Source organism: Nycticebus coucang, chromosome 4 (genome assembly GCF_027406575.1).
Source record: "Nycticebus coucang isolate mNycCou1 chromosome 4, mNycCou1.pri, whole genome shotgun sequence".
NCBI lineage: Eukaryota > Metazoa > Chordata > Mammalia > Primates > Lorisidae > Nycticebus > Nycticebus coucang.
In genome coordinates, this window is record NC_069783.1 from 114,876,030 (window position 1) to 114,900,096 (window position 24,067).

General features: G+C 39.7%; 3 protein-coding genes across 5 annotated transcripts in view; 1 reads left to right on the forward strand and 2 right to left on the reverse strand.

Moving 5' to 3' along the window:
• Positions 1-319, reverse strand: part of GPN3 (GPN-loop GTPase 3) — a 36,863-nt gene extending 36,544 nt beyond the window's left edge. The window contains exon 1 of the mRNA XM_053589575.1: positions 99-319. Coding sequence (XP_053445550.1) covers positions 99-308 — 210 coding nt within the window. The 5' untranslated portion in view covers positions 309-319. The remainder of the gene's footprint in view (positions 1-98) is intronic.
• On the forward strand, positions 270-11,204 carry FAM216A (family with sequence similarity 216 member A). Its single transcript, XM_053589572.1, is given in 8 exon segments — positions 270-540; positions 543-636; positions 2,511-2,551; positions 5,535-5,656; positions 7,349-7,482; positions 7,579-7,743; positions 8,283-8,362; positions 10,839-11,204. Coding segments are annotated over 8 exon segments (1,026 nt in total). The 3' UTR covers positions 10,958-11,204.
• VPS29 (VPS29 retromer complex component) lies at positions 1,384-23,979 on the reverse strand. 3 transcript variants are annotated; one of them, XM_053589578.1, is made up of 4 exons: positions 23,617-23,884; positions 16,770-16,961; positions 13,815-14,050; positions 1,384-1,628 (listed from the first exon to the last, which is right to left on the reverse strand). In XM_053589578.1, the coding sequence occupies exons 1-4, from the start codon at positions 23,647-23,649 to the stop codon at positions 1,619-1,621; spliced, it is 471 nt and encodes a 156-aa protein (XP_053445553.1). In that variant the 5' UTR covers positions 23,650-23,884; the 3' UTR covers positions 1,384-1,618. The 3 variants fall into 3 exon arrangements, with proteins under 3 accessions (XP_053445553.1, XP_053445552.1, XP_053445551.1); XM_053589577.1 differs by lacking the exons at positions 1,384-1,628; positions 23,617-23,884 and adding exons at positions 12,760-13,266; positions 23,895-23,979; XM_053589576.1 differs by lacking the exon at positions 1,384-1,628 and adding an exon at positions 12,760-13,266.
• Positions 23,980-24,067: the final 88 nt, after the last annotated feature.

Sequence of the window (24,067 nt, forward strand, 5' to 3'; positions counted from 1 at the left end):
ACGCGTCGTGAAGAAGAGCGGAAGAACAAAAGGGGTTGCGCGTGCGCATAAGCAGTTATCGGATGTCATCTGTTAGGATACGGGCTAAGCCTGGTTGCCTGGGCAATAACGGATAACGGACTACGCTCAGCATCCCTACGGCGGGTGCTTTGGTCCGTAGTTTGCGTACTGACGTTTGACCTATACGGTGACATCCCAGATTTGCAAATTTGCTTTGAGTCTGGAATACTGAGGTGGAAGACACCTCTTTCTTGTTTTAGGGAGCATGTATGTTTCCCTCCTGTGACGCATCGCTTCCAGCGAGACATGCAGACGCGCAAACGCGCAGCCAACTAGAGACCCTCCGCCCCGCCCCGAAGTTAACTCCAGGGTCGAGGGGCTGCCCTCGTCCTCCCGAAGCCATTCGGGCAGGGTCCGGACGGCCTCGGAGTGGGCTAGAATCCGGCGTGGTCCGCCTCTTCGCCCTAGTACCGCCCTGCCTGACGCACGCGAGAGGACCGGGCTGGGAGCGGAGACAGCTTCTCCCTCACACAGCTGGCCGCCAGGCACCGGGGAGATGCCAGGCCGGGGCCCAGGGTCCGAGTGGATGGAGAGCAGCTCCTCCGCCGCGGTGGGGACCGAGGGTGGCGGCGGCGGGTGAGGCTGGGGTCTTGGGGGGTTCGAGAGGACGATGTCCAATTTGGGGTTGCAAGCCTAGTGGAGAGGAGGGTGGGGGCTGGCTGCTACTCAGGGTCTGGTGCGCGGTGCACTCAGGGAAGAGGAGAGGAGAGCCTTTGTTGTGGACAGGATGAGAAATATGGAAGCTTACTGTCAAGGGGAAGGGCTTCTGAGCGGAGCTTCCGAGGAGGGTTTGGTGCAGTGACTAAAAGTGGGGACTGTGACAGTCGCCTGCGTGCATCTTTCAGCCCCGAGAGGGCGCTGCAAAACCTGCTGGGGAAATTGCCGTACGGTATCTTCAAAAAGCCAGGACCGCGGGGAACAGAGAAGGGAGAAAACGTCCCCCAGCTCAATGGAGGGCTTCCAAATCAATAAACCAGTTCCTCATGTGAAACAGTAGCCTTGTTTCTGCCAAATGAAGTTTCCCTTCGAAAATTTGACAGATAACTTTGTCGGGTTAAGTTTGAAATTTTCTTTATTTATAGACATTTCAGAACCATTTAACAATTTCTTCAGACATATCTTGAGGTACACATTGCTCCCATTAGATAATGCTCTGGCAAGTATTGCAACTGTTAACTGGTAGATAAGAGGCACCCTGATCTTGACATTTTCTTCTCACTGAAGTTACTGTGTTCATAAATCCATTTCATTTTGAGCAGGTTTTTACTACTAGAATATTTACGAAGAATATTTACGTCTTTATAGACGAAGACAGTTAGCTGCTGGAGTCACTCCTGGAGGCGATACCTCCTTTTCCCCTTCTTTATTTCCTGAAAAACAAGAGCTGCAGGGCATTTACTATCCAATCCAGCCCACAGTCATGGCCCCTGCTGCACCATGGGCATCTTTTTTATATCTGGCGCTATTGAAGACTTCTTGCCGATGGGATGGAGTCTTAATGTTGTTTTCTTTTATTCACAGTCCTTGGCAGAGTGCTGGATCCTTGCATATTAGAAGATCAAGGAATTCTTGGTTATTGAATAAATTGCAGTAAGAGGGAAGGAAGTGGTTTTGAGAAAAGAGAAAAAGAACTTGTATAAAATTAGAAACATTATAATCCAATTTACCAGTTCCAATACAACTTAAGTACTACTCAAAGGATAGTCTTTTCAATATCCAAGTTACTCTATTAAAGACAGCAAGATAGGGTGGTGCCTGTGGCTCAAGGAGTAGGGCGCCGGTCCCATATGCCGGAGGTGGCGGGTTCAAACCCAGCCCCGGCCAAAAACCAAAAAAAAAAAAAAAAAAAAAAAAGACAGCAAGATAGGATAGCACAGGGGCCCAAACTATTTTATTGAACTCATTGTAGGAATTAGATCGACAGGCTACAAAAATTAAGACCAAATCTGGCCACAATACATTCTTTCTATCATGACAAAATATCAGATAATTCACTTTGCAAAATCTTGGGGCCATCAGGATTTAACCAGAATTATAGGAGAAAATTTGCAAGACATTATGCCTGATAGAAACATAAAAAGTAAAAAGCATATGTAATACTATACTTTTTCATTTAAAATATATTCTTTTTTTTTTTTTTTTTTAAGAGACAGTCTCACTTTATTGCCCTTGGTATGGTGTCACAGCTCACAGCAACCTCCAACTCCTGGCTTAGGCGATTCCTTTGCCTCAGCCTCCCGAGTAGCTGGGACTACAGGCGCCCACCACAACGCCCAGCTATTTTTTTGTTGCAGTTTGGCCGAGGCTGGGTTTGAACCCACCACCCTCGGTATATGGGGCTGGTGCCCTACCAGCTGAGCCACAGGCACTACCCCTAAAATATATTCTTTAGTATTTATAAAGCTCTTAATTATTGTATATATTTTACATCTATATATATTTTTTAACAGATTAGCTGGACATTCTTATTACCAGAATTCCAAAAGTACTGGTGAGTATCACAGATAAAGCAGGTAATACCTATAAATAGGTGATTCAGAGAATCTAACTTTCCTGTAACTACTATAATGGAGTTTTTATTTTATTTATTTATTTATTTATTTTTTGCAGGTTTTCTTTGGCTGGGGCCAGGTTTGAACCTGCCAACCCTGGTATAGGGGGCTGGTGCTCCACTCCTTGAGCCACAGGCACCACCCCTATAATGGAGTTTTTAAAATAGACTTTATTAACATCCCTTGAACTTAGTATTAAAGATTTCAAAGAGCAATCTGGCAGGTTCTTTCTCTTCTGTATCACATCAAATATTTTTTAAATTAGCAATGAATCCTAAAAGAACTGTGTTTATAACTGATGTTAGTTAAAAAGCACAAGTACAGCCTGGGTTTATACAAAATTAAAAGAACAAATTCTTAACTGAATGGCTTCAAAGAACACAAAATATTTCTCATTGCTGAGATTTTTCTCTCCTTTGAAATAAAAGATGGCGCTTTCACATTCTCACTTCTTTTTGCTAGAGTTAAGAGAGTAAGACAAGTCCTCAAAGGCTTCTCACTAATTGCTTTTTTTTCTTTGGGAGAAGATGGGATTAACTGATGTTAGGGATGTATGTGTATATGTATTAAAGTATGGTATTATAGTCATAGTAGTAGCTTTTAGGTTTTTCATTTACATTTAGTGATACACAAACTGGATTCAATTTCTTTTTCCTGGTAAAATGTATAGTTCTTACAGTTACCTGGGGAAAAAATATACACACATATATGTGTACATATATACACACATCGTAAATAATATGGCCATTTCTAATATGCATTACATTTTGGGTTCATTAATTTATATTTCTTACCAAAATTCTTACCAAACTACAGTTAAATGTAAAAAGAAAGAAAACACAGGGCAGCGCCTGTGGCTCAGTCGGTAAGGCGCCGGCCCCATATACCGAGGGTGGTGGGTTCAAACCCGGCCCCGGCTGAACTGCAACCAAAAAATAGCTGGGCATTGTGGTGGGCACCTGTAGTCCCAACTACTCGGGAGGCTGAGGCAAGAGAATTGCTTAAGCCCAGGAGTTGGAGATTGCTGTGAGCTGTGTGATGCCATGGCACTCTACCGAGGGCCATAAAGTGAGACTCTGTCTCTACAAAAAAAAGAAAAAAAGAAAGAAAACACAAACAGAAAAGAGAATTAATACATTAGATCTCATCCCAGATGTTGAGTGAAATAATAAAAGAAGAAATGTTAACAATGATCAGTATATGAAGTAGACTGGTTCAATTATATGAAAGCAAAATTTCTAAACAAATATCAGAGTAAAAAGGAAAGGATTATATCCTGTAGGATCCTACTCAAACAAACACAGGTCAGTGTCGTGGCTCACCTCTGTAATCCTAGTGCTTTTAAAGGCTGTAGTGGGAGGATTGCTTGAGCCAAGGTATTTGAGACCAACTTGAGTAACACAGCAAGAGCCTGTCTCTACAAAGACTTTTTTAAAAATTAGCTTTGCATAGTGATGTGTCTATAATCGCAGCTATTCAGGGAAGCCAAGGTAAGAAGATTGCTTGAGCCCAGGAATTTGAGGTTACAATTCGCTATGATCATGCCATGACACACTCTAGCCTGGGAGATAGCATGAGACCTTGTTTCTAAAAATGTGAAGTAAAAACAACACAGATATGCCTAGTAAAAACTCTGAAAGACAATATATCACAATGTTTAGAAATAATTACTAGTAGTTGGTAGGATAGAGGTTTTTTCATTTTTTTATACTTAATATACTTCACAAATCTAAGAACAATGTATTACTGTTTATAATTGGAGGAAAAAAGGGCTAATATTTACCAAGTGCTTTATTGTTTCCCTTTGTACTTGGACTTAAGATCTCATTATTGTTATTATTAATTTTTTGAGAGAGAGTCTCAGCCTCCTAGAGTGCTAGGATACAGGCGTGAGCCACTGCGCCTGGCCTATTGAGCCATTTTCTCAAAATATAAGACAAGAGGAAAAAAATTGTAAGATTACCAGACTTCTCCAATGAAACAAAAAGCCAAGAAAAAAAATCCCTGTAAATATATATTTTTTAAGATGTTGCCAAAGTCTTCTCAGACATGCCCAAATTTTAAAAATTTCTTCAACCATATAGATGGTCTAGAGATTTTTGTTAGACAACCAGTTGTCTAACAAAAATACTCAATGTGCCTGATGCTGTAGCTCAAACTTGTAATCCTAGCATTGTGGGAGGCCAAGGTGGGTGCATTGCTGGAGCTCAGGAGTTCGAGACCAGCCTGAGTAAGAGTGAGACCCTGTCTCTAATAAAAATAGAAAAACTGAGGCAAGATTATCACTTGAGCTCAACAGCTTGAGGTTGCTGTGAGCTATGCTATCACAGTGCTCTACTCGGGGTGCCAGAGTGAGATTCTTTCTCAAAAAAAAAAGAAAATGCTTAATGCTTTTCCCTCCCTGTGTCTGAAGGAATAATTGTGACTTGGTATGTATTTTATTAAACACTAAAAATAAAACATTTACTCTTTTAATTATAAAAAAAAAATCCAGGTGTCAGCTTGCTTAGGCTATTATCTGGGGGTTGTGGGAGAGAATCTTCTTCCTGGTTCATTCAGGTTGTTGGCAGAATTCAATTCCTTGCAGATATAGAACTGAGGTCTCTTTCTTTGACATATTTCTGACATGATAAAAAAGGGTTACTGTCAATATTTTGCATCAGCTGAGTTCAAATAATGTAGTTCATATATAATGATGTATAGTTTATGTATAGTTTTTTATATATATAATATTTACATGTATAAGTATCTTAGATGTTTGTGTGCTCTAAAACTAAATGGCATATCATAGAATCTCTTCAAATTTAACAGTGTAATATAAAATACTTAAAAATATAGGATATATGTAATTACCTAGATCTTAATACTAAATTTGTTGAACTTAACAGGCCTCTGAAATTTCCGTGATTTCCTTGCCTACAGATAGAATCAAAGATGGACACAAAGTGAACTCACACATAGCCAAGCTGCAAGAGTTATGGAAAACTCCTCAAATTCAAACAATTCACATCCCTAAGTCAATGATGGATGCAGCTTTTCTAAAGGTATGCTAACAGAGAAATATTTAAATACCAAGAGTCTTTGTATTCAGAGCTGAACTTTTTATTGAAAATAAACTACTTGGAGTGCAAGGCCCTGTAGATGACAGGGTATACCCAGCATATTGTGTAGCAGTCAATAAACTTATGGGACCTAATTAAGTTAAAAAGCTTCTGCACAGCCAAGGAAACAATCAATAGAGTGAACAGACAACCTACTAAATAGGAGAAAATATTTGCATGCTGTACATCCAATAAAAGGCTTTATGATACTTCAGAGCTAATGTATCTTTACTCAGGAAGATCAATGTCCCAAGCACAAAGATGCTCAAGGAAATCACCATCTTAGAAATAGAAATCCAACTTTGTAAAGATTTTCTCTCAAAGACTACAAAATTAGAAGAAAGCAGGTAAAGAAAATGGTAATAAAGATTTTACAACTGTTCATGTGTACTACTCATTGAAGATCGTACTTGCTCAAAGTATCATCTCTAGAACAACGTGAATTAGGGTAAATTTTTCTAACATTTTGACTTTTCTTTGGATTTACTACTTATTCAGTAAAAGTAAATCCTATGCTTATATGAACATGTACATATAGTGGAGTCTTACATCTTAAATGATTATTCTAAAATAAGGAAATACAATGAAAATCTCAGTCAAAATTATCTAGATCAGAGACCCACATACTATCCCTCAGTATGTCCAACATGGTTATTCTGATGGTGCTGGAAGAGACTGTTTCTTTAATTTAAAGTTGAGTACCATGTTATATCTAAAAAGGTCATATTGAGAAGGGAAGATGAGCCAGGGGTAGTGGCTCACACTTGTAATCCCAGCACTTGCGAGGCTGAGGTGGGTGGATTGCCTGGGCTCACAAGTTGCAGACCAGCCTGAGCCAGAGTGAGACCTCATCTCTAAAAATAGCTGGATGTTGTGGTGGGCACCTATAGTCCCAGCTACTTGGCTTAATCTTAAGCCCAGGAGTTTGAAGTTGCTGTGAGATATGACACCATGGCACTCTACCAAGGGTGACAAAGTGAGACTGTCTCAAAAAAAAAAAAAAAAAAAAAAAAAAGAAGGAGGAGAGGCACACAGGAAATAAGACTCGATGACAAGGCCCAGTGTTATGGCTCACTCCTGTAATCCTAGTACTCTGGGAGGCTGAGGCAGGTGGATTGCTTGAGCTCAGGAGTTCAAGATCAGCCTGATCAAGAGTGAGAACCCTTCTCTACTAAAAATAGAAAAAACTAGCCAGACATAGTGGCAGGCACCTGTAGTCCCGCTACTTGGAAGGCTGAGGCAAGAGGATTACTTAAGCCCAGGAGTTTGAGCTATCATAGTGTGAGCTATGATACCATGGGATTCTAACCTGGGTCAACAGAGTGAAACTATGTATCAGGAAAAAAAAAAAAAGACTAGATGACAGAACTGCAGAGTCACTCCTTCCTTGCTCCTCTAGGCAGTGGGTTCTTGAACCTTATATGGCTTCTGAATCACTTGAGTGGAATGGCAAGCAGAGCCATTTGCACTGTTTAAATGGTCATTTCTTTCTCTTTTGGTCAAGTTAACATAGTTGAATCTGCTTAAGTAAATTGTACAGATGGTACAACTCTTCTGAACATTCATCCTTTCCGATAAGGAATATTGCCAACTACTGTTCTACAAAGCATACTGTCCTCTTATTCCATCTTTTAGCATCCAGACCTCACCATAGGCCAGAAGCGTTATCTGTGCAGTATTGCTAAGATCTATAACGTGAACTATCTGAGGGCGTTAATGAAGAGACAGTATGTGCATGTGATTCAGCGCAGCTCACAAAAGCCAGGCAGGTACATCTCCAGTTGGTTTCTTACTCGTTCTTATAATTAGTGAGAAGGTCTTCTAATAGAGGTGATTTGTATGACTGGTGTCCTAACTCAACACAGGAGCCGCCTCAGCTCTCATTACTCACAGAAACTGCATTATCCCTGCACTACATGGCGACACCAGCTGGAGAAAGAAGATTCAGGGCCTTCTAACATTGCAGCTGTATCTGCACCTGAAATGATCATACAGCATTCACCTTGGGGACCAGTGAGAAACAAAGAAGGGTCTGTTTCTTATTGTATAAAAGGGGAGGAAATGTACCCATTTTATTCAAAGGGCTAAGTGATATTACAGCTTGTGCTCCCTAATATGTTCACTTTGCTAAATTCATAATAGGATGAAGAAGAAGCACAAGAGGATCATACTTTCTCTTATTGAGCTAATTGGAATATGCCATTTTTAGAACATATTTTGTGAAGCTGTAAAAATTCCTTGATCAGCTAGAGTTATGGACAATTGCCCTTTTCAATGTGATTTCCACTCAGATTCAAAATAATACAAATACATCCAAAAGGAAAAATACATGATTGCTTCTGCACAGGCAAAAATTATAAAAAAAGGAGGAAAAAGAGATTAAGGATATTCATACTGCTCTATAACAGCTTTGCATTTCAGGATTAATAGATCACAGGAGAATTTGGGGATGGAAAAGGTCTCTTTGGTAATGATGGCAGTTGATAAAAAGAATTTGTGTGATCTTCCATATGCCCTAGCCAGCTATTCACTTTGAGGGCTCCAATGAAGATATTTCCATTTTTTATAGGTTAAAAACTGGATATGCATCTAAAATTAGATGTAAGTCACTGAAGATTTTAGGAAGACCAGGCAGACTGTTCGTACCAGGTAAATGTGGAATTTTACACATATGCATTTTTAAAGATCTTATGCTTAAAAAACATTAAACCAAAATAGTTTCATTTCTATTATGAGGCTATCAAAAATTTTAGAATGTAAGGCTGCACGTGGTGGCTCATGCCTATAATCCTAGCACTTTGGGAGGCCAAGTCGGGTGGATTGCTTGAGCTCAAGAGGTCAAGACCAGTTTGAGCAAGGATGAGACCTCGTCTCTAAAAAATAGCCAGGTGTTGTGGTGCGTGTCTATAGTCCCAGCTACTTGGGAGGGTGAGGCAAGAGGATCACTTGAGCCAAAGAGTTTGTGATTGCTGTAAGCTATGATGCCACGGCTCTTTATCTAGAGTGAGATTCTGTCTCAAAAAAAAAAGAAATTTAGAATGTAGATTTTCTTCTATTGTTCCAAATAAAAAACTAAACATGAAATATAGTGTATATTTTCATTTCAAAGAATACACTGCTCAACGGAGTGAGATTCAAGAGGTTTCTAATTCTAAATAAAGGTATTTACGGTATCAAGGTCAGAATTTTTCAGAACCCAGAGCCCATAAACATGACTTTTTCATGCCATAGCACATCTTTTATGAGATAGTGTCCCTTTTGGATAACAACATATTTTATATAGCATCTAGTAGTTTACAAAGGGCAATATCACTTACCATAGCCTCTCCTTTTCCACAAGGTATGTGTTCTAAGACCCCTAGTGGATGCCTGATATATAGTGTTTTTTTCCTATAAATTACATACTTGTGATAAAGTTTAATTTATAAATTAGGCACATGAAGACATTAAAAATAAATAAAATAGAACAATTATAACAACATACTGTAATAATAGTTAAGTAAACTTGGTCTCTCTCAAATTATCTTATTGTATTTTACCTCGGGTAACTGAAACCACAGAGTGCAAAAATAAGGAGGGACTACTGTATACCATTTTGTTTGATAGTCAACAAACCAGTGGAGGCAAGCCAAGCAGGTGATGTTATCAAAATTTAACTCATGCAACTCAAACAAATCCAGACTTTGGAAGGATCAGCATAAGGGGTCCTTCTGCCACAGTACAGAGTACTGCAAAATGAACAAGTCAAAACAGGAAGACAGACTGACAATCAGAAGTATCCCTCAAAATTGACAAAGTGAAAGGATTAAGTTAAATAATTTCTTAGTTATTTTTTTTGTGGTTTTTGGCCGGGGCTGGGTTTGAACCCGCCACCTCCGGCATATGGGACCGGCACCCTACTCACTGAGCCACAAGCACCGCCCAATTTCTTAGTTATTATTATAGTAGTTAAGGACATGGGTAGGAAGTAGGAAAGTTAAGCCTTCTGAATCAATATCCCATCATTGTATGACAGTGTCACCCAGGTCTGCTGTAAACATGACTGGCCAAGAAAAAGGGCAGCAGAGAAGGTAAGTCTGTTTCCCATAAGAGCAGTTAGAGGAAGTGCCCAAGTAAGGGAAAAGGCTGTGTGGTCCTCAACAGAAGAGATAAAAAAGAACTAAAGGAAAATGGAGAGATAAGCGAATATGTAACAGACTGCTTTCATGTCCCTCTAACCCAGCAGTTCTCAATCTGTGGATCGTTACCCACAGGAATTGTATTAAAGGCTTGTGGCATTAGGAAGGCTGAGAACCACCACTCCCCTACCTAAAAGATTTTGAAAATCAGTGGGAATATAGTAACAGGAAATTTGCTATACAGCAAGCAACTTGGCTAGAACACAGCACTACATATATTATTTATTTTTGAGACACTGTCTTGCTAGAGTGTGGTGACATCGTTGTAGCTCACTACATCAACCTTCAGGGCTCAAGCAATTCTCCTGCCTCAGCCTTTACTTCCTCTGAGTAGCTGGGAGTACAGATGCCTGCCACCATTTTTCTATTTTTTGTAGAGATAGGGTCTTGCTCCTGCTCAGGCTGGTCTCAAACTCTTGGCCTCAAGAAATCCCTCTGGACTGGGCGCAGTGGCTCATGCCTGTAATCCTAGCACTCTGGGAGACCAAGGTGGATGGATTGCTTGAGCTCACGGGTTCAAGACCATCCTGAGCAAAAGCAAGACCCGTCTCTACTAAAAATAGAACTGAGGCAAGAGGATCGATTGAGTAAGCCCAAGAGTGGAGGTTGCTGTGAGCTATGATGCCATAGCACTCTACCCAGAGCAACAGCTTGAGACTCTGTCTCAAAAAAAAAAAAGAAAGAAAAGAAATCCCTCTGTCCCCACCCATCCCCCCCCACCACCCAGCCCTGTCCCAAAGTACTAGGATTACAGGCATGAGCCACCATGCCTGGCCTTGTGCATATCTTATTTTAAAGAGTTAGAGGTTTGGGAAATGTGGAGGTGACTGAGACTCTTGAAAATTTGTTTTTGCTACAGGCTTATTAATAACCTAGGTCATTTTGAAAGTTGTTCTTAAAACTTTATTTCCAAAATAGACATTATAAATTCTTTATTTTTCCTTCAGTTTCTTCAAATGGTTCTGAATCATACATGAGTGACGAAAAAAAGGAAGAAGATTTACTAAATAAGTGTATGCAATCAATGTCAATTGAAGAACAGGGAGAACATCTGATGTTAACTTGATAGTCTTGTCTTGTATATTTAATTTGTGCCAAAAGTGGGGGGAAGGGTTTGTGAAGTGTATCCTCTCTTGTTTAGGATAGTATTGTTATTCACCATTAAGTAATTTTTGTTTGTTCAGAAACTTTTACAACAGTGTAATTGTTCTGATATAGTTCTATATACCACTGACATTTGTGTAATAAAATTTATGTGTAGTATATGCTTGTAATTTCAGCTAGATACAATTAAAATGTTTCTTGTCATTTAAAATTAGTTTTCTGACAAATGCATTGTATAATTCCTTCTTTCTCTGTTTTATATTAAGTCCTAAAAGAGCAACATTAGAATATTCCACAAGTATTGTCTTCAGTGGGCTAAGAAAAACTTTTTTTTTTTGTAGAGACAGAGTCTCACTTTACCACCCTCGGTAGAGTGCCATGATGTCACAGGACTCACAGCAACCTCCAGCTCTTGGGCTTCCGCGATTCTCTTGCCTCAGCCTCCCGAGCAGCTGGTACTATAGGCACCCGCCACAACGCCCGGCTATTTTTTCGTTGCAGTTCAGCTGGGGCTGGGTTTGAACCCGCCACCCTCGGTATATGGGGCCGGCGCCCTACTCACTGAGCCACAGGCACCACCCAGAAAAATTTTTAAATATCCAGATATAGAATAGTGTTTAATAGAGATGATGCTGTAATTTGCAAAGTAGGTGCCTGATTAATATTTGCTACTTCAATATAACGTAGAAATGTAAATACAGGTTTGCCCTATCATGAAAACAGCCACACAAATGCTTGGACTCACAAAAAGTGATATAATTTGTGACTCTTAAGTAGACTAAGTTAAAAGTAGCTGCACTACTTAGTTTTTTTTGTTTTTTTTTTTTTTTTTTTGAGACAGTCTTGCTCCATTGCCTGGATTAGAGTGCAGTGGCTCAATGATAGCTCACTGCAACCTCAAACTCCTAGATGTAAGCAACAACTTATTTTTGGTAGAGATGAGGTCTTACTCTTGCTCAGGCTAGTCTTAAACTATTGTGCTCAAGCAATTCTATTGCCTCTCGCAGAGTGCTAGGATTGTATGTGTGAACCACCACACTCAGCCTCAATTAAAAAAAAAAAAAAATTGGGGGGCCAGGCGCGGTGGCTGATGCCTATAATCCTAGCACTTTGGGAGGCCAACGCAGATGGCCTGAGCTCAGGAGTTCAAGACCAGGCTGAGCAAGAGCGAGACCCCATCACTAAAAATAGTCAGGCACTGTGGTGGGCGCCTATAGTCCCAGCTACTTGAGAGGCTGAGGCAAGAGGACTGCTTGAGCCCTAGAGTTTGAGGTTGCAGTGAGCTATGACACCATGGCACTACCCAGGGGGACAAAGTGAGACTCTTATCTTAAAAAAAAAAAAAAAAAGTATATATATATATATACATATATGTATGTATGTGTACATATGCACACACGCACATATATATTTAGTTAAACCTTAAAAAATGGGAGTAGCAACAGTTTGGATAATCACTGCTGATTTAAAGTCAATTTAGTATATTATTTAGAAAATAAAATCTGAGTAAAACATTACAGAATGTTGTGAAGAGAGCTCTGAAAAGTTATCTCATCTACCTCTTCACTTTAATACATCAGCAGTTTCATTTGGTTCTTCATTTTTATGTTTTTTAAAATTAAACACAGGTGGGTGGTGCCTGTGGCTCAAAGGAGTAGGGCACCAGCCCCATATGCTAGAGGTGGCAGGTTCACACACAGCTCCGGCCAAAAAACACTGCAAAAAAAAAAAAAAAAAAATTAAACACAGGTTATCAAGAAAGTATAAATGAAAGGTAAATGTTTATTACAGGGGAAGAGAAAAATGCATACAAGAAAGTTTAGATTCTTTCTTTTCATGCACTACTTTTAAGATAAAGTTCCAAATAATTAACTTTGAAGGTATTTACAGGGATAAATTTTTCTCAGCACATGACCATTTACGGTGTGGTGGACATTTTTTCATACAAGCCATAAACGTAAACTAAATATATTCTCATAGTTTACAAGAAGCTTAGAGCAATTATGTATTAATATTAACAAAGATGATATATTTTACTGCAAAATGTTATAAAAGTGATACAATTTTGTGACTGTTAAATGTTTAATTACTTGATCTGAAGAGGAATGAACAACAACAACAAAACCAGAAAAGTCATCAAGACAGGCCTGGCTTTAAGACTTTTTATATTCAATTCGTTCTACTTTCACGTCATCTCCAATAAGCTGATATACGTAAGTGACCACTGTGGAAGCTTGGATATCCATCAACACAAATGATGGGATAATATTTCTAGAAGAAAAAATAAATAATGTCAGTGTTTTGTACTAAAAAGCAGCACTACAAATTTCAGTTTAAGATGACAATTTGGATTCGAGGAGAAATCTGTTATTAAAAAGAACAATTAACAAAAGATTGCCAAAAAGGCTAGAATTAAATAGCTGCATTTCTTTTTTCATTTAATTTTTTCTTTTGAGACAGTCTCACTGTATCACCCTCAGTAGGGTGCCATAGGGTCACAGCTCATAACAACCTCAAACTCTTAGGCTCAAGCAATCCTCTTGCTTCAGTCTCCCAAGTATGTTGGACTATTGGTGCCCGCACAATACCTGGCTATCTTTTTTTTTTTTTTTTTTTTTTAAGGAATGGGGATCTCACTCTTGCTTAGACTGGTCTCCAACTCCTGAGCTAAGGGAATCCATCCATCTCAGCTTTCCAAAGTGCTAGGATTACAAATGTCAGCACTACCTGCCCAGCCACATTTCTCTTTTGTAAAACGTTGCACATGCAATTTTTAAATTTACTAAAGTCCCTAAATTCCCAAAGTGTATACTACTCACGTTTCCAAGGCATTATATGCTCCAGTGGCAGAACCTGGGTTAATGTAGAATTTATTTTCATGCTCAAATGCTTCAAATTTGTGTGTGTGTCCCGAGATAAGAATGTCCACATCAAACTGCCTCTGCAACAGGGCTAAGCTGGCCATGTCTCCCCATGGAATAACTTGATGTCCATGGATCAAACCAATTTTGAACTGTCCAACAGTCACAACTTTTTGTTCTGGATAATTCAGATTCTAAGAAACAGAAGAAAATGCACATTCTATACATACTGATGTTTTTAAAAAAGCAACCTACTTAAACATTCAGTCTCATGGATGTTTTGATACTGTGGCCCATAATAAACAGATTTACAAATATTAATTTTTTCTCAGTCCCTAAGACTACAACTAAGCTTAAAATAAAACCTACTCCATGTAAACTGGAATATATCATGCAATCCCCTCATTGTGTTTATTTCTACGGAATATGGGTTCTTTTCTATATGCTGTAAAGAATAATTATTCCCCACAACCTGTGATTTTCTTCTACATTAAGCATATCACCTTTAAGTTAGGGTGTGTTCAAATTATATCCTAGGCCTTAATATAAAAATTATGTAGATAGGTTAAAATAATAATAATAGCACTTAGTATTACTAAGCCTTTACTATTGTAAAGGTTTTACAAATATCAATTTATTTAATATTCACAAACAATCCTAAGAGGTTGGTTATGATTCCCATTTTATGGATGAGGAAATAGGCACAAAATATCTTACCCCATATCACACACTAGTAAGTGGTTGAGCTAAGATCCAAACCCTGGTGGTATTGCTCCAGGGTCTGAATTTAGCAAACTAGAAACCAAAAAATTTAACTCCTGATAATTAAACTGTCTTCAGCAAATCACAAAAAGAAGCTATAATATTAAATGATACACACACATATAAATTTTTTTTAATAAACCAGACCTATGTTCTAATTGACAAGAAGTTTGACCCTTCTTATTCATTCCCCTGCTGCATGTCACCTCTGGTTTATTTCAACTTTGCTTTTCTCCAATTGTCTTTAGGGAAATTCCTGGGCCCGAGCAATCCTTGTACCTTAACCTCCCAAGTAGCTGAAACTACAGGCTTGTGCCACCATGCCCAGCTAAATTCTGTCTCATTATTCCATCCGGGCTTGTCACCTACTTTTGGACTCAAAGTGATCCTCCTGCCTCAGCTTCCCAAAGTGTTGAGATTACTAGCATGAGCCACTGCACCTGGCCCAACCTCTATTTTAAATCCACTAAAGAAACAAAACACAGTATGCCCATTAAGTTTGGTAGAAAGGAACCCCATTAAAGACCATCAGCTAAGTTTACTTTATGAAAAGTATATATTCCCAGAACTATAAAATAAAAATTACAAACCGGAATCAGGTTTATCATGCTGAATCATACAATGTCAGTCAGCACTGGCAGGCATCTTAAAGATCATCTATTCCAATCATATTTACTAAGGGTCAGAAATGGGAAGTAATTTGCCAAAAACTTTTTTTTTTTTTTTAGACAGAGTCTTACTTTGTAGCCCTCAGTAGAGTGCTATGGCATCACAGCTCACAGCAACCTCAAATTCGTGGGCTCAAGCAATCCCCTTGCCTCAGCTTCCTGAGTAGCTGGGACTAGGGGTGCCTGCCACAATGCTTGGCTATTTTTAGAGATGGGGTCTTGCTCTTGTTCAGGCTTGTCTCAAACCTTCAAGCTCGGGCAATCCACCTGCCTCGGCCTCCCAGAGTGCTAGGATTATAGGTGTGAGCCACTGTGCCCAGTCTTAAAAACTTCATTATTAACTAATGAATAAAAGTGGAACTCCAGAACTCCTTATTTTTCCTCCTTTTAAAATTTTATTTCAGAATATTAAAATGCTACAAACATTTTGATTACATTGATTTTGTACCATTTGAATCAAAGTTATAACTGTGTACATCATCCAGATAGTGTGCATTGTACCTATTAAGTCTGAATTTACCTGTCCTCTCCTTCTCCCTCCTACCTGATTTTTAAATCTACATAATAAGGTACTATCTAAAATAATTACTGTGATTTAGTATTGAAAAGTTCCTTAGTTCTTGATTCAGTGTTCTATTGTTTTTTAACTTGGAAACAACACCATTTCTTTGAAATAATCAAGAAAAATCTTGAATAACTCCAGGGTGATCATTCATTTCTAACATGTGGAAGGTGGATGAGTTTTTCATACTTTGAGAAATGGTAATAGGATTGGTTGCTGAATTGTCCTAGTGGTACTCTATAGCAGGTAATGTAGATGCATAAAGAACAAGACCCAGCATAGTGATGATACCATATGTGTCTGTCTACAGGGGTATTTTTTTTTCTTTAAAGTCAGGTTTATTGGGGGTATAAATTACACACAGTAAAATCCCCCTTTTTAGTGTATAATTCAATGGGTTTCCACAAATGCACACATCTAAATTACAGCTCAGTTCTCACTCCCTCAAAACTCCCTCATGCCCTATAAAGTCAACTCTTGAGAAAGGAAGCCACAGGAGGGTTGCCAGCTGAGTAGTGACATGATCTTACTTCATTTAAAAGGATCACTCTGGTTGCTACTTGGAGAACAAATTGTGGAAGGAGGAAGTTTACAACTAGGAAGTTGGAATATAAAAAATGTGTGCAGCTTAGAATGGAGTGGAGGTAGTGGTGGCGAGAAGTTCATAACAAAAACTAAAAACTTTATACAAATTAAATGATAGCATTACCAAAAAAACAATAACAAAGCCACTTTTACTCAGTCTCAAGTACTAAATATGTTTACTGGGTAGTTTAAATCTAGTCATTTTTTTCAAACAGGGAAGAGGAGCATATGTAGTTATTTTTATATTTGAAAAAAGAGAGGTTGCTAGTTGAGGAACCCTCATCTAAAGGATAAAGTTTATGTAAGAATCAAAAAAGGGAAAGGAAAATACATTACCTCATCAAAGTCTCCTCTCACAATATGGACATCACCAGCCAGAGTCTTAAGGTAGTCATAACTCTCTTTGGTGCAAAGGTTTCCTGTACATAGAATGTGCTGAATCTTTCCTGGCACCAGAAGTTTTTTGAATTTAGCTGGCAAACTGTTGCACCGGTGTGGGATGTGCAGATCTCCTAATACCAACACCAACTTTAAAGTGTCAAGGTGAGATAAAGTGTAATGTTAAACATGACATCAAAACATTCTCCCACAATTCCCCTTTTAAATTAGGTTCATCAGAGACCCAGAGCTCCATAGAGCAGAAATTATTCATATAGTGCTTCTCATGACCATTTAAACAAACATAGGTAATGTACTCTGTTCTACATCAATTTTATTTTTGCCATAAACAATTGTGCACACAATGTAGGTAATCATTCTAATTATCTACCAAGAATAAAATCAAGCATTCCAAAGTGATTCGTTTAGAGATGTAAAAATTACTTTGAATAGTGTATTACTGAGCCCTATGGAAGTCAGCTTTTTTTTTTTTTTTTGTAGAGACAGAGTTTCACTTTCTGGCCCTAGGTAGAGCGCCATGGCATCACATAGCTCACAGCAACCTCCAACTCTTGGGCTTAACCGATTCTCTTGCCTCAGCCTCCCAAGTAGCTGGGACTACAGGTGCCTACCACAACACCCAGCTATTTTTTTGTTGCAGTTCAGCCGGGGCCGGGTTTGAACCCGCCACCCTCGGTATATGGGGCTGGCACCTTACCGACTGAGCCACAGGTACCGCCTGGAAGTTAGCTTTTTTTTTTTTTTTTGGAATTTTTGGCGAGGGCCAGGTTTAAACTGGCCACCATCCTACTCCTTTGAGCCACAGGCGCCACCCGGAATTTAGCATTTTTAAAGACTGGTGTGGTAATCCCTACATATTTCTGCAGTTGTAATGTGAAACCTATATATTGATTCTAGAAACATTATTATTATTATTTTTTTTTTTTTTTGCAGTTTTTGGCTGGGGCTGGGTTTGAACGTGCCACCTCCAGCATATGGGGCCAGTGCCCTACTCCTTTGAGCCACAGGCGCTGCCCAATTCTAGAAACATTATTAAAGGGAATTGTTAAAAATGTAATGGAGAAAAAGTTAATTCTATAATTTGTTTACTAGACTTACAACTATTTGGAAGTATTGTAGCCAAAATTTACAATTTTTTTACTTTGAAGTATTAGCTATCAATTACAGAGCATGAAAATAGCTTATATTTCACAGTTTCAATTGGTAAACATATGCTTTTGGATTATAATCTTTGATCTCTTTCATTTTATTAGAAATCCTGTCATATTTTTATTGTCTGGATTAAACTGCCTATGCACCCTCAGTATAGTTCCCATATTAAAAAAATATTTTCATAATCTTTCATGTACATTAATTAGACCATTGAACAAAAAAAGAAAGCTAAATAAGTAATGAATTTAGCATGAGGTGGTTTAGAGTTGCAACATAGCCTCAGGTGACAATAATAAATTTTGCTCTTAAATAGAAAAGAATATAAAACCCCATTCCTATAAATTCTTAATTTTAAAATGTTGGTGGCACCTGTAGCTCAGTGGGTAGGGCGCTGGCCATGTACACTGAGGCTGGCAGGTTTGAACCTGGCCCAGGCCAGCTAAAACAACAATGAAAAATGCAATAAAAAAACAGCCGGGTGTTGTGCCGGATGCTTGTAGTCCCAGCTACTTGGGAGACTGAGGCAAGAGAATTGCTAAAGCCCAAGAGTTTGAGGTTGCTGTGAGCTGTGATGCTACAGCACTCTACCCAGGCAACAAAGTGAAACTCTGTCTCAAAAAAAAAAAAAAAAAAAAAGATTTGATAAACAACATTATTTAATTTAGCCCATTAACATAATATTAGAAAGATCATTTAAAAATAGTATTTTTCGGGCAGCACCCATAGCTCAGTGGGTAGGGTGTCAGCTACATACACCCAGGCTGATGGGTTCGAAACCAGCCCAGGCCAGCTAAACTACAATAGCTAAACTACAACAAAAAAAAACAGGCAGGCGTTGTAATGGGTGCCTATAATCCCAGCTACCTGGGAGGCTCAGGCAAGAGAATCGCTTAATTAAGCCCAGTAGTTTGAGGTTGCTGTGAGCTGTGACACTATGGCACCCTACCAAGGGTGACATAATGACACTTCGTCTCAAAAAAAAAAAAATAGTATTTGTCTTTTAAAGGACAACAGAATCAATTTCTTCATCTTGATTAGCAGAAGCACCTCCATTCTATACAGTGTATTTTCAGACATCCTATCCATAAATGTAGATGCCCTTTAACTACCTGGGTTTTTTTGTTTCTTTGAGACAGAGTCTCACTCTGTTACCCAGACTACAATGCCCTGGTGTCAGCCCAGCTCACAGTAACCTCAAACACCTGGGCTCAAGCCATGTCCTGTCTTAGCCTCCCATGTAGCTCGCACTACAGGCACTCGCCACGATGCCTGGCTAATTTTTCTATTTTAGTAAAGATGGAATCTCATTTTTATTTTTTTTAATAAATTTTTTATTTTTATTTATTTTTTGCAGTTTGGCTGGGGCCAGGTTTGAACCTGCCACCCTCGGTATATGGGGCTGGTGCCCTATCCACTGAGCCACAGGCACCATCCTGGAATCTTGTTCTTAGGCTAGTTTGGAACTCCTGATCTCAAGAGATCCTCCTGCCTTGGCCTGACAGAATGCTAAGATTACAGACATGAACCACTGCACCTGGCCCCCTCAACTGCTTTTAAAGGCAAGACTATCCCTTAACATTGTCAAAGAAAACATTAAATATCTAGTAAGATAAAATAAAATAGTTTTGCCACTACAGACTTTGCTCTGGGTGGCCAAGGCAGGCGAATCACCTGAGCTCACAAGTTGGAGACCAGCCTGAGCTAGAGTGGGACCCCATCTCTAAAAATAGCTGGGCATTGTGGTAGGCACCTGCAGTCCTAGCTATTCAGGAGGCTGAGGCAAGATAATCAGTAAAGCCCAAGAGTCTGAGGTTGCTGTGAGCTATGATGCCATAGCACTCTACAAGGGTGACAAAGTGAGACTCTGTGTCAATAAAATAAAATAAAATAATTAAAATTAAAATTAAAATGATCACTAAAACAAGCTTGATTCATCTTACAACAAAAATAAAACGACTGAAAAGAAAAGGAACTGTTATCAGGACATAGAGTAAATGAAGTAACACAAGATTACAAAATGAGCCACACTTTAAAAGAAATTGTTAAGTTTCTTCTTCATAAAGACTAGTTTCAGCTGGCATTTGTTTAGTGACTTACATTACTTTTTTCAATGCAAATCTTAGTGGACAAAATATCCCTAAAACTAAAAACCACTATGAAGTTTCCACCCTCACTGGTCATCATATAAAAGTACCTGGATTTAGACAATCTAGGGGCATTCCTTCAGATATGGATTCAAGTACATAGTTAATGTGGGAAGCTGGCATTTGAGAAAAAGGTAAAAAATAGATTTCTATATTAAAAAAAGGACCCCCCCCAACTCATAAAAGTGTATATACCTATTAATATATTGAAACTGTTTAGGACTAACGATCAATTATTTGTTCAATATGAAAATACTCAAAAAGAACATTAGTAAGACTAATAGTACTTTATAATGACTGATGACATAAATTCTGTAAAGTATAGTGGATTATTCCAAAGTGAACTCAACACTATTAGCAGTCTAAAGATATAATTGTATGAATGACCATACAGAAATGATTTCAAATTGGTAAGGCTCCTCAGGAGAACACAATCATCTGGTTTCCAGCTGGTGACAAAGTTACAGGGAAAATAGTGTCAATAACACACATCTTAGTGCCCAAATTCCACACTTTGACAAATCAGGTTAGACATAGATGATAGAGTCCTTTAAGAAAGCAAAAGATCCTGTAAATGGGAGCCTTATTAAATTCAAATAAAGAACCAACCCAATCAAAGCATGGGAATTTGGTTATTTCCTATTTGATAGACTTAAAGGAGGAGAAACCCAGTCAGTAATTAGCCACCCAACCACCATTGTTAGTAGGAGCTAAGAGAAGGAACTTACTCTGTGCCCAGCCTTAGTGGAATGAAGAAGTTGATTGCAGACAGGGGGATGAAAAAAAAGGGTGAAACATGACCAATGTTAAAAGAAAGCAACGAAAAGAAAACAACCAATAAAAGAGCAAAAACCCATACGAATGAAAATGCAAACTGTTAATGATTTCTGAGTGTTATGAAAGAAAATGTTAAAAATCAGCTGTGCTAAAAACAATACCAAAAGAAACATTTGCTGTATTTTAAACATGACACAAATACATGTTGATAAATTTGTTTTGCCAGTTTTTTCTACTTTTCCTAATAGAGTTCTCCACATTGAGTTCCATCCTTTTTGTTTTCTGTTTTCCATTCTGTTTAGACTTTTATAAAGTTTTATAAAACAAATTAATTTAGATTTTTATAAGACAACTTGTAAATTCATCAGTAATACCTTAAAGGCTACCATTTTCTGGATTAGAGTCTTTTCCTCAAGTGTGTAGATTTTAATTCTTTTACATTCAAAATTCTAGTAGTTAGAAAATCATGCTACCTCTAGGTCATTATTTTTTATAGAGGATGTAACACAACAGCATGAATACATTATCAAGAGATAAACATGCCAAAGATAATAAAAACACACACATTCATTCAGTTAAAACTGCACCTGAATTTGCTGCCCATGATTTTGGATATTGTGTAGTGGGTGTCTCTTTTGCCAAATAAAAGTTTTAATCATAAAAGAATTAGCTAATGCCAAATTTTGCCCAGTCTTTACTATTTCATATGAAAAGTGATGTTCCAGTACAAATACTCTAAAAAAAAGTGTTCATCTCTCAAAACTTCAGAAACATGACTATGGAAATCATGACAAGTAATGATTACATTTTCTCCTAGGAGTAGGTGTCTTAAAATTACTGACTCCTAGGAGAATAAACTGAATTATTATTTTAGAGTATTTATAATCTAAATATCAGGAGTGGGATTAAATCATTAAAAATATAATAGCACTCGCGCCTGTAATCCCAGCACTTGGGAGGCGGAAGCAGGTGGATTGTCTGAGCTCACAGGTTCAAGACCGGCCTGAACCAGAGCAAGACCCCATCTCTTAAAAAAACATAGGGCGAAGGGCGGCGCCTGTGGCTCAGTCGGTAAGGTGCCGGCCCCATATACCGAGGGTGTGGGTTCAAACCCAGCCCCGGCCAAACTGCAACCAAAAAAAAAAAAAAAAAAATAGCCGGGCGTTGTGGCGGGCGCCTGTAGTCCCAGCTACTCGGGAGGCTGAGGCAAGAGAATCGCTTAAGCCCAGGAGTTGGAGGTTGCTGTGAGCTGTGTGATGCCAGGGCACTCACTCTACCGAGGGCCATAAAGTGAGACTCTGTCTCTACTTAAAAACAAACAAACAAACAAAAAAAAACATAGGGCGAAAATAGCCGGGCGTTGTGGCGGGCGCCTGTAGTCCTAGCTGCTCGGGAGGCTGAGGCAAGAGAATCGCGTAAGCCCAAGAGTTAGAGGTTGCTGTGAGCCGTGTGACGCCACGGCACTCTACCCGAGGGCGGTACAGTGAGACTCTGTCTCTACAAAAAAAAAAAAAAAAAATAGGGCGGTGCCTGTGGCTCAAAGGAGTAGGGCGCCAGCCCCATATGCCGGAGGTGGCAGATTCAAACCCAGCTCCGGCCAAACAACAACAACACAACAACAAAAATAGTCAGGCGTTGGGACAGGCGCCTGTAGTCGCAGCTACTTGGGAGGCTGAGGCAAGAGAATCACTTGAGCCCAAGAGTTTGAGGTTGCTGTGAACTAAGACGACACCGCACTCTATCAAGGGTGACCAAGTGAGACTCTGTCTCAAAAAAAAAAAAAAAAAAAAAAAAGTAGGGCGGCGCCTGTGGCTCAAAGGAGTAGGGCGGTGGCCCCATATACCAGAGGTGGTGGGTACAAACCCGACCCTGGCCCCCCCCCCAAAAAATGCAAAATAATGAAACGTAACAGCATAAATCTTTGGCTGCCACGTCTATAAGCCACTTTTGAAAAGGCTATGTTTGTCATGGAATAGTAATAATCTCAAAAATGCAACTGATGCCTATCAGAGAGAGTAGTCCCTTTTCAGAAAACCTCTATCGACACAAATGCAAAGATAATCACAGCTCCTCTTGAAACAGTTCACGTTTCAGAGTCAAGGACACCTTTGAAAATGATTACAGGTATGAGGCCTCTCCATTAGCAACTCCCTATTTTTTATGCGGGAGAAGGGGTGATGGCTTGAAGCTGTATGGGGAAGACTGAGGAAGACTGATGAACAATAGAGGTTCCTCTAAAATATTCCTTGGAGCCACTGGCCCTCTCCCCAGAAAAACGTACACATTCACAACATTTTCCAAACAATTTCAAGTAGTTCACAGACCATTAAGGAATCCCATCTAAAGGGTCGCAGCATCCCGAAGAACTACTAATCTTAAGTGCCAACTCCTGCCCTCTGGGGAGCACACTTCACATTACAACGGCACGCGCACGGTTTTTTGGGGCGGGGGGAGGGGGGTTGTTTCTATTCCCTTTCTCTACGTAGCAAACTTAAAAGGACAGGGAATTCTGCTCGCTCCTTCCCAATTTGCAAGCGAGAGGCCAGTTCTCGCCACATGGAGATGGTAACCTGTACACCCCGACCAGTGGGAGGTAATTTTTGCGGGAAAGGAGGAGGGAAACGTCTGGAAACGCAGAAGAATCGTCGCCCCTCTCTCGGGGACGCTCTAGTCAAAGAACCAAAAGCCTTTCCCGGGTCGGGCAAGCGGACCTCGTGACTGGACGAGCAGCTAAAAGGGACCATCCCCTGTCCCTTGTACGTCCTCTGGTGCCTGGGGCCCCAGGACGAGGCAAGGGCCGGCCGCACCCAGAGGTGGCCGCTCCCTTCCTTCCCTATCCCTGTCGTGGGCCTTCTCCAACCAACGCCTGAGCCGCGTCATCAAGGCCTCCAGGATCACCCAAGCCCTCGCCCTTAGACTCTCTGTGGCTCCCATCGACGCAGCTCCTGGTCGAAAGCCAGGCCTCAGTCGCCACAGCTACAGTCCTCACCATCCTGTCACCGGGATCCGCTCAGTTACCACAACCACCGCCGCCCTCTTCCTCAGGCTTCTCGGCGTCCCGCCCACCTCACCCGTAACCAATGAAAAGCGAGGTCGACAGAAAACTGCCTTACGGAGGCCCGTACAGGCCCTTCCCAGCCGCAAAGCGAACTTGCGCTTTGG

Excerpts from the sequence above, each read along its gene's own strand:
- VPS29 (XM_053589576.1), bottom strand. The coding sequence starts at position 23,649 with ATGGTCCCTTTTAGCTGCTCGTCCAGTCACGAG. Across the intron at positions 16,962-23,616 it reads GCTGCTCGTCCAGTCACGAG|TTGGTGTTGGTATTAGGAGA; the intron begins GTCCGCTTGCCC and ends GACACTTTAAAG. Across the intron at positions 14,051-16,769 it reads TGAGAGGAGACTTTGATGAG|AATCTGAATTATCCAGAACA; the intron begins GTAATGTATTTT and ends TCTGTTTCTTAG.